Here is a 14,998-nt window from a genome sequence, read left to right as displayed (position 1 = left end):
CATGGAGAGCCTTGGAGAATCTGAACACAACAGATTTTGATTTAGAAGTACAAAATGTCCTGAAATCTCTCCCCTACTACTGGTGGGCAGTGCATTTTCTCTCATCACCACTAGGTGGCGGCACAGGGACAGGTGGTGATCAGTGTCCAGGGAAAGGTGGCTGCCAGCAACCTGACAGTGTGTGTTCTGCAAGGCTGTCTGGGGCTTTGATGCAGAGAGGGCCTGAGGAAGACAGGGAGTGGCTCCTGACTCGCTCTGCAGGCGGTAGAACACCGATCTCTTTGGAGGGAGCACACAAGTCCATCCGGGGTCTCTGTTTACCAAGCGCTCCAAGACCACCTGTGCCCCTGCTGGCCACAAAGCCCCACCTGGTCAGACCCTCCCAGCAGTAACACCTGGGGAGTGAGGAGCTAGGACCCTGGTGTTTCCTAAATTCTGGCTCCTGCCTGGAAATAGTCTGCTCTGTCTATCCAGCGCCCCACCCCCCACTCCCTCAGCCCCTCCTGGCCAGCCCCAGGCCGGCAGATGTGGCTGGCTGCAGAGGTGAGGCCTAGGGGGTGGTCCATGGCTGTGGGTCTCTTCCGGGCGGGGATGCCAGGCTTGGGAAAAGGACATGAAAGCAGCAGAGAACCTGAGGAATCAAAAGTCTAAACCAGTCCCACCACCTTCCAGGCGGTCAGACAGTGTATCTGTGTAACCCGGAGGCAGGATATGCACTCTTTCCCCATTTATTTCCTTTAACCTTATACTTTAAATATTTACCCAGAGATGAGGGCCACCACTTACATTCCTGCCCACTGCTCACAAAGTAACTAAGCCTGGATAACCCATCCAATTGCTGTCATATTTCACCTGGCCGCCAAGGTAGAAGACCTTCTACCTGGTCTCTCTGTCTGGGCATTCAAAGGGAAAGTCCCCAAACCAGAGTCAGGTCTTGCTCCCACCTGCCGAGCACACCTGGACCAAACCCAGATTCCTGACCTAGGTTTGTAAAGCCACCTAACTCTGATCCGGAACCATACTCCCCAGACCACCTTACTCAAGCCCCAGTGCAGACCCCTCCCCCATCCTTTTGGTCTGGGTCCTGGGACACACCCAGATCTACTGCCCCAGGCCCTTTGCACTCACTATGATTCCTTCTTCTATCCCTTAGCCCCTCCTCTGGTTGCCTTCCCTCTTCAATATTTCCTGTGTTGGTTTAAATGTCACCAGCAGAGAGGTGCCCCCTGACCAGTGGATGGAAAGTAACATACCTCCCTTCTCTTATTTCACCCTGTTTGGATCCCTGCACATACAGCAGGGGCCACAATCCTTTATGAAGGGCCGGGTGGTCTCTCCTGTGACTCCATGTATCAGAAACCAGCAGTAGACAGTAGTAAATCAAGGGGTGTGGCTGTGTTCCAAAAAAGCTTTATTTACAAAAACAGGTGGTGGGCCGACTATGGCTCCCAGGTCATTGTCTGCCAACCCCTGACTTACCCCATCTGGCATTTTTCTTATTTGTTTATAGCCTGACCTTAGTCTTCCCTCTTGTTCACTGTGGTCTTAGCATATCCAGACACTGTGAATCCCTTTTAAATGAATGTTATTTGGTCACAGCATCGCTCTTTGACACCCTGGTGAATCCTGGCTTCTAGTTAACTTTCTTCCTGCACCTTTGCCCCTGGCAATTTAGCTGCACTTTCTCATCAGCAAAAATGACTGACAGGGAAGGCCATATGCAATCTGGCAAAGCAAGATAAGAGCAGGGGAACCTGCTGTGGCTTCCCTGGCGGGGCAGGATGGGGTCAGACCCAGCAGGGGAGGAGCACCTACTCTTAATTATGCAAATTTGCTTACTTGTACTGAATTTTAAATTCTGGGCAAACTCTCCAATTCCTCCTATTTTCCAAAGTATTCTCAGGCACCTTTCTTCATGGTCTCATCTTAGATGTAAGAAAAGCAACTATTTTAATATCAGCTTATAGAAATCTAATTGGAAGAAAAATCAAACCCCCAGTGTGAGGGCACTGGCATTTGGAAAGAGACCAGTGATCCGTAAGACAGGACCAGATGCTCCTGCAGAGCACCACTTCCCAGGCACTTAGTGAGAAACCGGGTCAGCACAGATCCTGCCCAGCTGAGACCTGCCGTGGGTTCTTCCTGCTTCACAAGCTCTGGTCTCAGCCACCCTCACCACCTACTCTGCCCAGAGGCGGTGGCTGCAAGGTCTCCTCTCCCCAAGGTCAGCCCTTTGTGCTAAGGATGCAAAGGAGCTTCTCCCTCTACTCTGGCCGGCACTCTCCTGCCCCCTGCAGGTCAATAAGATGACTGTGATTGTATTGGAACAGCAGGTCCCATGGGTTCCCTAGAGGACCTTCTTTAGATGTATGTTCCCAGGCTCAACCGATTAAAGGTGTAAACAAGGGGGCCTTTCTGCTGCTAATCTGGCCCGTGTGCACACCTATAGAATGACAGTCATTGAGCCCCCCGACCCCCGCACTCCGTTGCTGTGCAGATACAGACTTCTCCCCAGGAATGTGTCTGGATCCACATGAGGGGGTCTGATAGAGGGTGGCTTCCCCCCACCCCCAGAGGTGTCAGGAAATATGTAAACACAGTTTTTGATTTCACAATGAGTGGGGGGGGGGTGCTATGACATGACTGCCTGGGGGGGTCCACAAGCCCTGCAAAGATAGGAAGTCCCAACCCTCCCCAAAATGCCCACCCCACCTGGGAGAGAAACAGGGGGAACATCAAGGAGGAAATGACATGGGAAGGAAATGGGGACAAGAGGCTCCTAAGTAGAAACTGTCCTCTTCCTTTACCTTCTCTGTCCTCAGTGGTTGTGATCCTTCTCCTCCACCACAGCATGTGAGTTAAAACAGCAAACACGTCCATTGTTTTGGCTTTGTAGGGATCGCCTAATCGTGGAAGGACCTACAACAAGTCCTTGCTGACAATCTCCAGGGTAGCTCCTGGGACAACTCAGTCATTTTCAAGAACCTGGTTCCAGTACCAGTATCCCCAGGCCCCAAGCAGCTACTTATTTGGAGATTTGTTCATTTATTTTAAAAAAGATTTTATTTATTTATTTGAGAGAGAGCAAGCATGAGAGGAGAGAGGTCAGCGGGAGAAGCAGACTCCCCGCGGAGCAGGCAGTCTGATGTGGGATTCGATCCTGGGACTCCAGGATCAGGACCTGAGCAGTCGCTTAACCAACTGAGCCACCCAGGCGCCCTATTTATTTATTTTAAAAAAAATTGTGGTTAGAAATACATGGCAGCCAACTTCTCCCTCTCTGGCTCATCAGGAAGCCGGGGTCTAGAGACGTTTGAGGGAATGACTGAGGCAAACAGACTTGTGGGTCTCACTGAACACAGAGTCAAGGAGACGCTCCTGAATGGAGCAGGACCCGGTAAACCCAGGAAGGAGACTGGGGCTCACCACACAACAAAGGGAAGGACCCTCCTTCCCCATGGCTGAGGAGGGATCAGCACGGAAGTCCTGAGCCCAGTGAAGGGCACAGGAAGCAGACATTTCTATTTCAGGACTGAATCTGGGCGCTTAGCTAATTCGCATCTGCTTAGCCTCAGTGAGCAGGGCTTTCTTGCAGAACAGCTCCATCTTGGGGATGCCGGGAAGGACAGCACCTGCTGTGCACTGAGGACTAAATGAAGGCTGTTGCTAATGACGGCTCTCAAGGGTGCCCTGCCACAGCTGCCTGGGGCCTTGTGCACATGCCACATCTGCTCCTGGGCACTGGACCACAGGGAAATCTTTGTTTCTCCAGGACTCAGGGAGTGGTTTGCAGGGTTCCAGAAACAGCAAACACATGGTGCTTACTGTGTACAGACACTGTTCTAAAGACATCGTTTACATCACCACCATACTGTAAGGGAGGATTATAATTATGCCAATTGAGAAAAGGGAAACTGAGGCACGGAGCTGCGAGACCGTAGCAGTGCTGGGATTTGAGCCGGAGCCGCTTGACTCCTGGGTCTGTGCACTTGGTCATCACTTTATACGCTGCCTCCAGAAGCAAAGGTGAGAGAGGAATTTTTCTGTGGGTTCAGGGCACTAACAGGAATGATGTCCTTTGCTCACAGGGATTGAAGTGACGTTTCTTTGCCTTGACCTCTCCTGTGAGAACAATCCCAGCATTGTGGTAAAATACTAGACATTGGAATATTCTCTCTCCCATCTGTCTTTTAAAAATCTAGGCACCAAAACACAAGGGTGCCCCTCAGTGAGAGAGAATAAAGGAAATCTGAAACAGGGACAGGGCAAGAGCCCATGTACCTTGATTTAAAGATTCCAGACTGGAAAACAGCTAGTCACCTTCCCTGGCCGCTGGGGATCAGCAGTAGCAGCACACAAGCTTCTCAGTGTTTATATTTCCAATTACAAAAGCCATGTAAGCATAGGGCAGGGAACCTGGGATCAGATTAAGGGAGAAAGCACCTTTCACCCCATCAATCCGATACCAGCTCGGCTGTCACGTCAGGACCTATCCTTCCTGTCATCTGTCTGGGATCTACTGTTTCAGACCCATCACTGCAATGACAAATAAATAAATTAAATAAAATAAATATAAGGCTCTAACCTCAAAAGCAGGGCACCTTGCTGTGAAATCCACCCAAAGTCAAACACCTGAGCCAATGTGGCCTGTTGCAGGGTTGCACACTGCTCCATTCTGCCATGAGCTGGTGGACATACAGCTGGCGGACATTCAATTCAAGTTAAGGGAATTTAAAGATTAGGAGACCTTATGTGAGAGTTCCTTGTTGATATGCTGACAGTGACTCTCAGGCTCCAACCCTCTTGTTCTGCTTGTAAACAAAAACACTTCTCCCTTGTTGTTCTTGTCCAAAATTCTCCTCCACAGTGAGACAGTGCGTGGTGTTGTGGAGTGGGAGAGCATGAAGTCCACAGCGAATGCACACATTCCCTGCAAGAACGTCTGAGTAAGGCGAGGGACATTTTTTCAGACTGTTCTCATCCTGGAATTGCCAGAAGGGAGGGCACACGAAATCCCTGCAGTGGCCTGGGACATCTGTCTCCCCAGCGCCTCTGCGGCCAGTTGGCAGACTCCGAATCACAAAGGTGTGATGATGCGTGATCTCCCAGCTCAACTGCAGGCGCTGGGAAAGCTAACTGCTCCCGCCCGTGTCCCCTGCCCCACCACAGCCAGACCCAGACCACTAGGAAAATTCAGATACTTAGCACCTGCGGAGGTTAAGAGGATCGTCCGCTCCCAGGGCACTTTCCAATTTATATGGCGGGACCTCTGTGCGACCTCGAGCTCGTATTGGACAATACCTTTCCACTGGGCATTGAAATCGACTGGATTGGTTTGGTTGTTTTGTTTGTTTTTGTTTCTTAGAAGTTTGTTTTTGAAAAATTATTACATGATTACAGTTAGCCCTTGAACAATGCAGGCACCATGGGTGCTGACCCCCCGTGTGGTTGAAAATCCAAATATATCTTTGACTCCCCCCAAACCTGACTACTACCAATCTACTGTTGGCCAGACGCCTTCCCAATAACATAAACAGGAGATTAACACGGATTTTGTATGTCAGTATGGACTACAGACTGTATTCTTACAATAAGGTAAGTTAGAGAAAAGGGAACATTAGTAAGAAAATCGGAAGGAAGACACAATAGATTTATAGCACTGTACTGTCCTTACTGAAAGACATCTGCATAGAGGCAGACCTGCAGAGTTCAAATCTGTTGTTTAAGGCTCACCAGCATCATACGGAACGTGGAAAAAACGCAGTCATATTTAATGCAGGAAGTCACACTTGCAAAATCCCAGAATACCGCTGTTAATAGTTCCTTTTTATGCACTTTTTAAAAACACAGAAGGGATTATAACATGCATATATGGAATCTATCTTCTGCTTTGAAGCCCTAGAAAGTCCTAAACTCTTCTTGAGTTTAGGACTTCAAAAATACTCGAGTGGTCACAAACAGTTCTATCCTACATCTGTACAGCAATTTGCTAGACATTATTGTTGGTCATCTGATGTTTCTGATTTTTATTACTGTATTATAAATAACACGGCAATGAACATCTGTGTGCATAAAACACTATTTGCTGCATTTTTTCCATTTCTTTAGGACAGAGTCCTAGACATGGAGTTCCTACCTTAAAGGGTGTGACTATTTCGAAGACTCCTGATACACATTCCTATGATGTGGGCTAGAAAGACACCCCTGCATTCACTTATTTGTGTCCTGTTTCCTTTTTTTTTTTTTTTTTTTTTTTTGAAGATTTTATTTATTTATTTGATAGAGGGAGAGAGGTCACAAGTAGGCAGAGAGGCAGGCAGAGAGAGAGAAGGGGAAACAGGCTCCCTGCTGAGCAGAGAGCCCGATGTGGGCCTCGATCCCAGGACTCTGAGATCATGACCTGAGCCGAAAGCAGAGGCTTAACCCACTGAGCCACCCAGGCGCCCTGTGTCCTGTTTCCTTAAACCTTAGAGCAACAGTGTTTCCTAAACCCGAGCATATCATGTGACATCTTGGAGCGCAAAACATTAAGAAAGAAAAGAAACTGTCAGCTTTCTCATTTCCTGTCTACTTTATGGGAACAGTTATTACAGAAGGGGTGGGAGGAGGGAAACCAGGCACAGAAACTGTAAGGAAGCCAAATGATTTCCAAGTCCCAACACAGAAGAAGAAACCGATAGGTAGCTGATGCATTTATGCTAACTGTATGCAAACCACACGACAGGGAGAGATGCCTTTCCTACAGCCTGTGTGTCCAAAGCCTCATTTTGTTCAACTCATTGTACAAAAGGAAAAAGACAGAACTTTTCACATAAAAACAATATCAGACCAAAAAACAGAATTTCTCACCTTTCGGAGTCTTGCAAGCAGACCTGCTACGTGTTCGTGCTGCTCTGATTTAGCGAGCTCTTCTGCTGTCTTCCCGTCCTGTTGGAGAAAAACCATTAGTGTCTTTCTTTCATGGGAGAGCTGTTTGTTCCATCCACAGGTTCTGCTGTCAGAGGCCGAAACAAGGGTTAACAGGCCTTAGAAACAAAAAAGGTGGACACTATGTCCTCGATTCTTTCCCTTTCTGTACAGTCCTTATTTCCTTTCCTTATTGGTTCTGCAGGGAGGGAAGGTGAGAATTAAAGAAAAAACATGTGCACAGGTGTCTGGAAGTCCATCCGTGAGATGTCTCAGACCCACCGGCTTTCCTCACACTTGGCACCTCCCGGGGGTGGGGGTGGGGGGATGACCCCAGACGCTGAACCTCCCTCCAAGAAAGCGGACGATGAAGACTTTCATAGATGCCAAAGTCCAGCTGGTGCTAGCTAGTGTCTAAAATCCCTTCCACGGACAAACCTGAGCACTCACGGAGGATGTAGTTACTGGAAATTTCTGTGCATTTCAAAGAAAAGCCTTAGTTTTACAGACGATTTTGATGTAAAGATTTTCAGTGAACACAAGAGGAGGAAATCAGAGATCACGGCACCTTTTAAGTAGAGAATTTTCACAAGGCTGCCGTTTCACAGCGAGCAAATTCACTTCCACTTCCGCGCCGCCAGGAAGCAGGAGCCGGGCTGACACGGAGGCCCCGACCACCGCGCGCCCGGTCCAGGCGGCCTGCTGTGCCCGCACGCGCGCTCGGGGGCCCTCGCGGGTGGGGACCTCCGGCTGCTCGTCCGTGGGCCACCGAGGGGGAAACAGAGGCTGAGGGGCTGTTCTGCTACAGTTTTAAAGTCGTTACTAATTCGGACTAGAAAAGGCGAGAGGCCATTTCCGTGCAAATAAAAGCAATCTCTTTTCAACGAGACCGAGAAGCATTTCGATTCCTCTCCCACTCGGGGCTGCTCAGCACCGGTTACAGCTGCATTCCCGAGGAAGCTCGGGCTGTCGGAGTCTCACCGACAGCACATCTTGCAGTTTCTCCTGCGCGGGGCTTCATGAGACCAGTGTTTCTCAGCCTCCGCACTGCTGACATTTTGGACCAGATCATTCTCTGCCGTGCGGGGCGGTCCCGGGCACTCACTGCAAGGTGTTGAGTGCCTCTGTCTCTGGTCTCTGCAAGGACCGTCCTCCCCGATTCCTGACAACTCCAAGAGTCTTCAAACATGGCCCAGGGCTGCCTGGGGGGGCGCGAAATCACCCCAGCTGAGAACCGCCGCCTTAGGCTGAAGCTGGAGGCTCACGTTAGTGCTCCGGGGAACAGTCTTTACAGTGCACGGCCCACCTCTGCTCTCCCATAGGGCCCTCAGGTGTCTCCAGGGGGCAGGGCAGAGCTTCTAGTTTGCCTTGGGGTGAATCAGGGATCTTGTCAGTCAACACACCCCAACCAGGGATTCGTGCCAAACAGCCTAGATCCTTGCTGACATGATGAGAAAAGGCCTCAGGATAGCGGTTCCCAAACCTCCCCACACACTGGAACCCTGGGGGTGTTTAAGAACTCCGGTGGGTAGGGGCGCCTGGGTGGCTCAGTGGGTTAATCCTCTGCCTTCGGCTCAGGTCATGATCCCAGGGTCCTGGGATCGAGCCCCGCGTTGGGCTCTCTGCTCAGCGGGGAGCCTGCTTCCTCCCCTCTCTCTCTGCCTGTCTCTCTGCCTACTTGTGATCTCTGTCTGTCAAAAAAATAAGTAAAATCTTTAAAAAAAAAAAAAAAAAAAAAAAGAACTCCGGTGGGCTGCACGTGCCCACCCCCTTCTGGACGCTCTGCTTCTGTCAATCTGGGTGCGACCCAGACCCTGCGGCTGTAAGCGCTCCCCATGATTCCAACGCGCAGCCAAGTGAGCCTTGACTAAAGTTGTCTGACTTCTGGCCACCACAATTCTCTTGGAGACCCAGGATGGGCACGTTACACAGGCAGAAGACCTTCAGTGACAAAGGTCCCTGTCCATCATGGAGCCTTTCAAGTGACAGGAAAACCACCACTAACCAAATGTCCTACAATTATGGAGCACTTCACAGCTTGCAAAACACTTTGCCCTAAGAGACAGTGTTCAAGCTCCCAAAAGAAAGGCCTGCCAGTGTGGTGGGAAGTTTGACCTTTGGCGTCAGAAGGACGAGGTTTACCTCCTGAATCTGCCCCCCACCAGCTGTGGGATCAGTCACTGGGCCTTCTGGAACCTGGCCTTCTTCACTGTAAGGCGGAAGCGGGGACCCTCATCACACAGGCATTTCAGCAGATCAGAGATAAACAAATGGAAAGAACCAAAAGAGTACCAGTCGTGGAAAAAGGAAGCGGCAGTAATTACTAATAAAAAGGCTGAGAATTTCCCCAAACACCCTGCCTTTCTAGGAGAGAATGGGGTAGGAGCTGGTTGTTTGCATTCTGGCCTTGCCCGACTCTGTGCTCCTGAGCCAGGTGCTAACTAACTCCCACAAGCAATTCTAACACTCACTGTCCTGGTTACAAACAGTGGTCTGGGAAGGCCTCACTGAGAAGGTGACAACCTGAGGGAGAAGAGAAAGCAAGGCATTTGGATACCTGTGAAGAAAGGCAAATGCAAAGGCCCTGAGGCAGCAGGATGATTGTCATGTCTGAAGAGTTTCAGAGAAGCTCATAGGGTTCTTGTGGTATGGGGGGGGGACTGTCAAAGGCTGGAGATGGAGCAGGAGATGGGGGTCAGGGAGGCAATGCGAGGGGTTGGTCTTTAAGCAGTCTCCATCATAAGGACTTCTAACTTGATGGAGGGTCTGAGCAGAGGAGGGATATGATCTGACTTATATTGCAATAGAGTCACACAAGCTACTGCCTGAGGAACAGTCTGGGCAAGTGAGCGTAGAAGCAAGGAAACCGGTTAGGAGACTGGGACAAATTGCACATGATCATGGCCAAGGGGTCATACCTCATGGAGGATCAGCAATCAATTCCAACAGAGCAAGAAGGGGAGCTAGAGGGGGCTGAAAAGAGGAGGCTATCTGGGGCTCCAACTGATTACTGAAAGATGAAAAGGAGCTAGTGTTCCAGAACCTTCCTGCCACCAGTGTCATCTGTGACTCTGTGCCTATGTGCTATTAGGCACTAAAAGTCTCTCACATGGACAGAAGGAGCACATCATGTCTTACAGCTGGGGTGTGTGTCTGTTCCTGGACCCTAGGAGCTGACAAGGGCTGCAGGCGTCTGCACAGGTCAGACACTGACAGAGAAGGGCAGGGCTGGAGGGTGAGAACAACCTAGAGGTGGGGCCCTGCAAAGCTGGTGCCCACCAGAGGGCGTGCGGGGGCGCTCTGGGGATGTGGGGCTGGAGCCAAGGGCGTGGGCCTGAGGCCAGCGGCAGCTACAGCCCAGGGTGGTCAGAGGGCAGGGGCGGAATGTGGGAAGCCACTGGGGCTGGAGGAGGCGCGCAAAGGCAGGAGGAGAGGCAGGAGCAAGTGCGGTTTTCCTACCCAAAGCGAGTGGGAGGGGCCGGAAGTGCAAGTCCTGGCTGCCACTGCGGTGCGAAGGAGAATGAAGACAGGGGCATGGCTACCCTAAAAGTCAGAGCGGGGTCACACTGTGCGGAAGGGGACGCAGTGACCACGTCAGGCCCCGGGGGCTTTTGGGGTGACTTTGAAAGTTCAGTAAGCTTTACTTTTGTTCATATGCTTCGTAAAAAAAAAAAAAAATCTGTTTTATCTTACTATAAAGAAGTTCTGAAGGCAAGAGCTACTAGGAGGTGACTGGAGACTTGGCAGCACAGTGTCCAGGAGGGGTTGTGGGGGGGAGGGGGGAAGAGAGGGAGAGGGAGTTCAGGAAAAAGAGGGCAGGACCTTCAGAGGCTTTTCCAAGTAACTGGGGCTGAGACCAGAATGGGACAAGCGACCGCTAGGGGGCGCCGCAGGGTCGCGAGCTGGGGTTAAGGACGCAGAAGTCCGCCTGCTCACGCCGCGGGGACAGAAGCACAGGAAAGGGGCGGGCACTGTTTCTGCCAATCAGGAGGCGGCCCCTCCCCAACCGTGGCTACTCGGTGTTGAAACAGGGCCCAGGTAAAATGCCTGGGAGCATAAAGCACGATTTCCAGGACAGTACAAACCGAAGAACAGGAAATTTCGCAATACTTTTAAAATACTGATTGCTGGTCGAAATGGTAACATTTTGCATGTTTTGTGTTAAAGAAAATCTGTTCCTGATATTAACTTCTTCGTTTCTTTTCCTTTTTTGGATGCGGCTTCTAGAACATCTAGCATGGCACATGCTGCTCGTATGAGGATGGCTCTGTTGCAGCAAGGCGTGGGTGATCATACCGCCCCTCTGCTGGGCACCTGGAAGGCTGCCCCTGCTCTAAGAGTGAGACCTCAGGGTCCACGCACCTGCCCGGGAGGCGGGCCCATCCGGCCCTGCTCTCTCCCCCTTGTCCGGCCAGGCCTCTCCATGCTGTACTCCAGCCCACTGTCCTTCCAGCTCCTAGGAGGGCTTGTGGCCTCTCAGCTTAGGGCTTCCCACAGGGCGCTCCCTATACTCTTCCTGAGGAGGTCTCCCCACTCCTGGAAACTCCCCTCACTGGTCTAATCCCCTCACTGTACCTTCACTGCTGTGGCTCTTTTGTCTGCTCCCTCCCCGCTGTTAGACTACTGGAAGTTTCCTGAGGGAGGGGAACTCACCTGCCCCTGTGTTCCTGGGTCTAAGCTGTGCCTGGTGCATGGTACGTGCCCAGTTTTGGGGAATAAAGAAACAAGGGAGGCACGTCTGAAGAGGATGAATGAGGAGACGGACCTGAGGGCGGGCTGGAATGGGAGGCCCCTGATGGGAAGTAAGGAATCAGCAGCTGGGGACAAGGGCAAAAGGAGAGGACCCAGGGCTCACAGAGGTCATGTGCTGGCACCAACCACCCAGCAGAGGCCAAGGGCCACACGTTTTACTGTCCCTAACCCGCCTGTGGGCTTGGCAGAATCAGCATCTGGTATCTTCAGAGCCATCCTTGACAGTTTATTTTTTTGTGAGGCAACATTTGTGACATATATATATATACACTTTTCCCAAGACATGGCTGGGCAGGGTTTGATAATGGCACATCTGGCCTAGAAGCCCATGCATGGCCTTGTGGGGTTTTGTGACAGGCGGGGAAGTGCCCTAAGAAAGGGACAATCCCGTCCCACTGGCATTCCCCAGGCCTGCAGAAAAGCCCAGCTCAGGGCTCAACACTTCAGAGAACGGGGCCAGTACTTCTGGGGACAGAAGGACATCAAAGGGCTATCAATGCATTCAGGGAGGCAATGTCCTCCACCAGGGGCCACCAAACATTTTCTGTAAAGGGCAAGAGAGTAGATACTTTGCGCTCTGGAAGCCACAGGGTCCCCGTCGCACCTGCTCACCTCTGCCCTTCCTTACAGCATGAAAGTGGCCATAAATACGTAATAATGAGCGTGGCTGCGTCCCAATAAAACTTTATTTACAGAAACAGGCAGCAGGCTGGATTTGGCCTGTGGCCCCTAGTTTGCCAACCCCTGCGTGCCCCTCCAAGAAATGAGGCCTCCCTTCTGGTCTCAGGGCCCTGATTTCCCCAAAACTGGCTGCCATATTTTGAAAGTCCAGTGGCTTTCCTTAGACAAACACTTTCTGTCAGCAAAGCACTAGAGAGATTCAGGAATCTCCCACGTAATGGAGTGGGAGACTCAACCCACCATTAGGCCAGAAGCAAGTCAAATGACAGTATTCCACGGAAGCAGTAAAATGACAACCTTATCTCATTAGTCCCCGGATTTTTCCTCTTTGGTATTTCATGAAATGTAACTCAAGCGGGGCAGTACCTGGCATGGAAGGTGGAGTGGGGAGGCCGGGGGAACAGAAGCATCGCCTGTAAAATCATCAGGGCCCGCCTCAGAGCCAAGGCAGCTTCTTGAACAGGAGAGCACAGTTCTCCCAAGCAGTTCCCCTCCCTGACCCCACCCCAGGCGCCTCCGAAACCCCATAAGGGAGGGGAGCATTGAGAAAAGGAAAACACATACCTAACCACACACCCCAAGGTGTTGTTGTGGAACACAGGCCACAGCAGGCCTTCGTGGCAGCGCGGGCCACGAAATGCGCGGGGAAGGTGGCCAAGCCAGCCCTCCCCCTGGCTCTGTGTGGGCAACTGTCTCCAACCTGTCGCGCGGGAGCAAGCTTCTAGCAGCTTGTCCACTGAGAGGCAGTTGCCAAGCGATATCTTGCCCCTCATGCCCTTGAGGCCTGAGACGTTTTCTACGGCTTTCTATGGCATTCTCCAGCCCCAGAGGGTGACTCACCGAGGTCAGCGCCTCCACGTTGGCGCCCGCCAGACAGAGGTAGCGCACCACGTCCAGAATCCCGTTGTTGGCTGCAAGGTGCAGAGGCGTTCGGCCGTACTGGAAAACACAAGAAAGTCCAAAGAGAGTCCTTCTCACGATGGTTGCTGAGGATGGCCCTGGATGTGAGTCCATCCCATAGGTCAGCACTGTGGGAGGGATCTGGGATCCCCCTGAAGACACAGGAGGTGTGGGATCCCTTCTCCAGAAACTCGCCCTCTCCTGAGGGACACAAGCCTGGCAGGACGGGGGAGAGTGTTCTCCAGTGAGAAGAGTAACTTGGAACTAAAACTGGAAAGGATGAAAGAGTAGGAGGCTCATCATAACTAAATCAAGTCTCCTGCTGTGCGGGCAGAAAGGCAGGGCTCTTACAAAGGGTCCCAAAGTTCCAGAAAGATCTGTACCACAGTTCAAATACGGACGCTGCAAGGGACAAAGGGATGTTACGAGAGCTACTGAGGTGGCTCTACTGAGGTGACCAAGTGCAAGGCCATGCCTACCATGCTCCCTCATGTTTATGTCTGTGGTTCCCAAACTGTGTGCCCAGGCACCTCAGGGCACTGCAGTGAGCTCACAGGATACTGAGGAATATTTTGCATTTTCAATGGAAGCAGCAGGTTCAGACACAAAGTGAACTACTAGCTTCAAGAGGCAGTTCAGGCTCTCAGCACCAGACTGCCCTGCCTTCCTTTCTGTGGTGTTAGCACAAGGGCATGGGGAGGTTACTGTGACAAGAGGCGAGTATCTTGAGGACATCAGGGTAGAGCAGGAAGTAAGGGTGGCAGTGTCCAACCTGGGTTCACGTCTGAGGGTTGTGAGGTGCCCAAAAAGCACACACGTCCCATTGGTATGCCATTGGGGTTACGGAAGCCTGAAATCAAAATATTAGTTTCCTTTCCATTTGTGTGGGGTCACTTTTCCCCCACAGCTACTGAGTCTTTAGGACATAAATTCTTACTAGGTTGTTTGGACCAAACCATTTAATAAACAGAGCGGTTAGGTATTTCTTTTGCCCTGGGGGAACCAGGAAAAAAGTTCTGAGACACCAGGACCCGGGAGGCTGAGGAATTTCAGGTACTGGTCTCAGGCTGTTTATTTGCAGTTGTAAGCTTTTGTTCTGAAGTTAACACCTGCTGATTTAGAATATGCGAAGGACCCTGAGGGATGGGGTGGAAAACAAAAGAGCTCCTTTCCTTCGGTCCCCTCCCCCAACTTCCCTCCACGGAGCAGGTCCTGCTGGTCCCTTTGTTGCCTTTCCTGCCAAGCTTTTAGCTCTCAATCCATAAAAGGAAACAAATAATTTGAAAAGCCAGGACATGATCACACCCCACTCTACACGTTCACCTGACAAAATATGGGCGACACTTCGCCATGCCCGTCACTAGATGTATTACGTTCTTTCAGACACCCGAATAATACGCCGCATGTGGATACGTGTGGATATTCACGCAGACAGCCCCCTGAGGACCGACACTTAAGGTGGCTCTGTTCCTTGCCCTTATAAAACATGCTACAACGTGCATACATGTCTGTATTTTGTTTGCTGTCATCTAGAGGCTTTAGAAAGCAAATATGAAGCCTTCAAATACACCAGCAATGCAGTGAGAAGGAAGAGAGAGGCTGTAAAGACGGGATGAGGTGTCTGGATTTATGTGGAAGGAGGAGCAGTAGGAGGCATCCCTTGATGCAAGGGAAGAAGGACAACAAAGAAAAAGGACTAGGAAGTTGACACTTTTGAAGGCTCCAGCCTTTCAGAGAACCAAACCCAAACTCCTCAGGA

At 51.1% G+C, this 14,998-nt stretch overlaps 1 protein-coding gene across 3 annotated transcripts in view; it reads right to left on the bottom strand.

The window, feature by feature from the left end:
• Positions 1–14,998, bottom strand: part of LOC111153491 (death associated protein kinase 1) — a 171,679-nt gene that overhangs the window by 22,558 nt on the left and 134,123 nt on the right. For all 3 annotated transcript variants that reach the window (XM_022512540.1, XM_022512541.1, XM_022512543.1), the window contains 2 exons: positions 13,180–13,278; positions 6,850–6,927 (listed from right to left, as the gene is read on the bottom strand). In XM_022512540.1, the coding sequence (XP_022368248.1) occupies positions 6,850–6,927; positions 13,180–13,278 (177 nt within the window). The remainder of the gene's footprint in view (positions 1–6,849; positions 6,928–13,179; positions 13,279–14,998) is intronic.

The sequence above is a fragment of the Enhydra lutris genome, unplaced genomic scaffold (genome assembly GCF_002288905.1).
Source record: "Enhydra lutris kenyoni isolate GAN:26980312 unplaced genomic scaffold, ASM228890v2 scaffoldscaffold33, whole genome shotgun sequence".
NCBI classification, from domain to species: Eukaryota; Metazoa; Chordata; class Mammalia; order Carnivora; family Mustelidae; genus Enhydra; species Enhydra lutris.
This window is presented reverse-complemented; position numbering and strand designations above follow the sequence as displayed.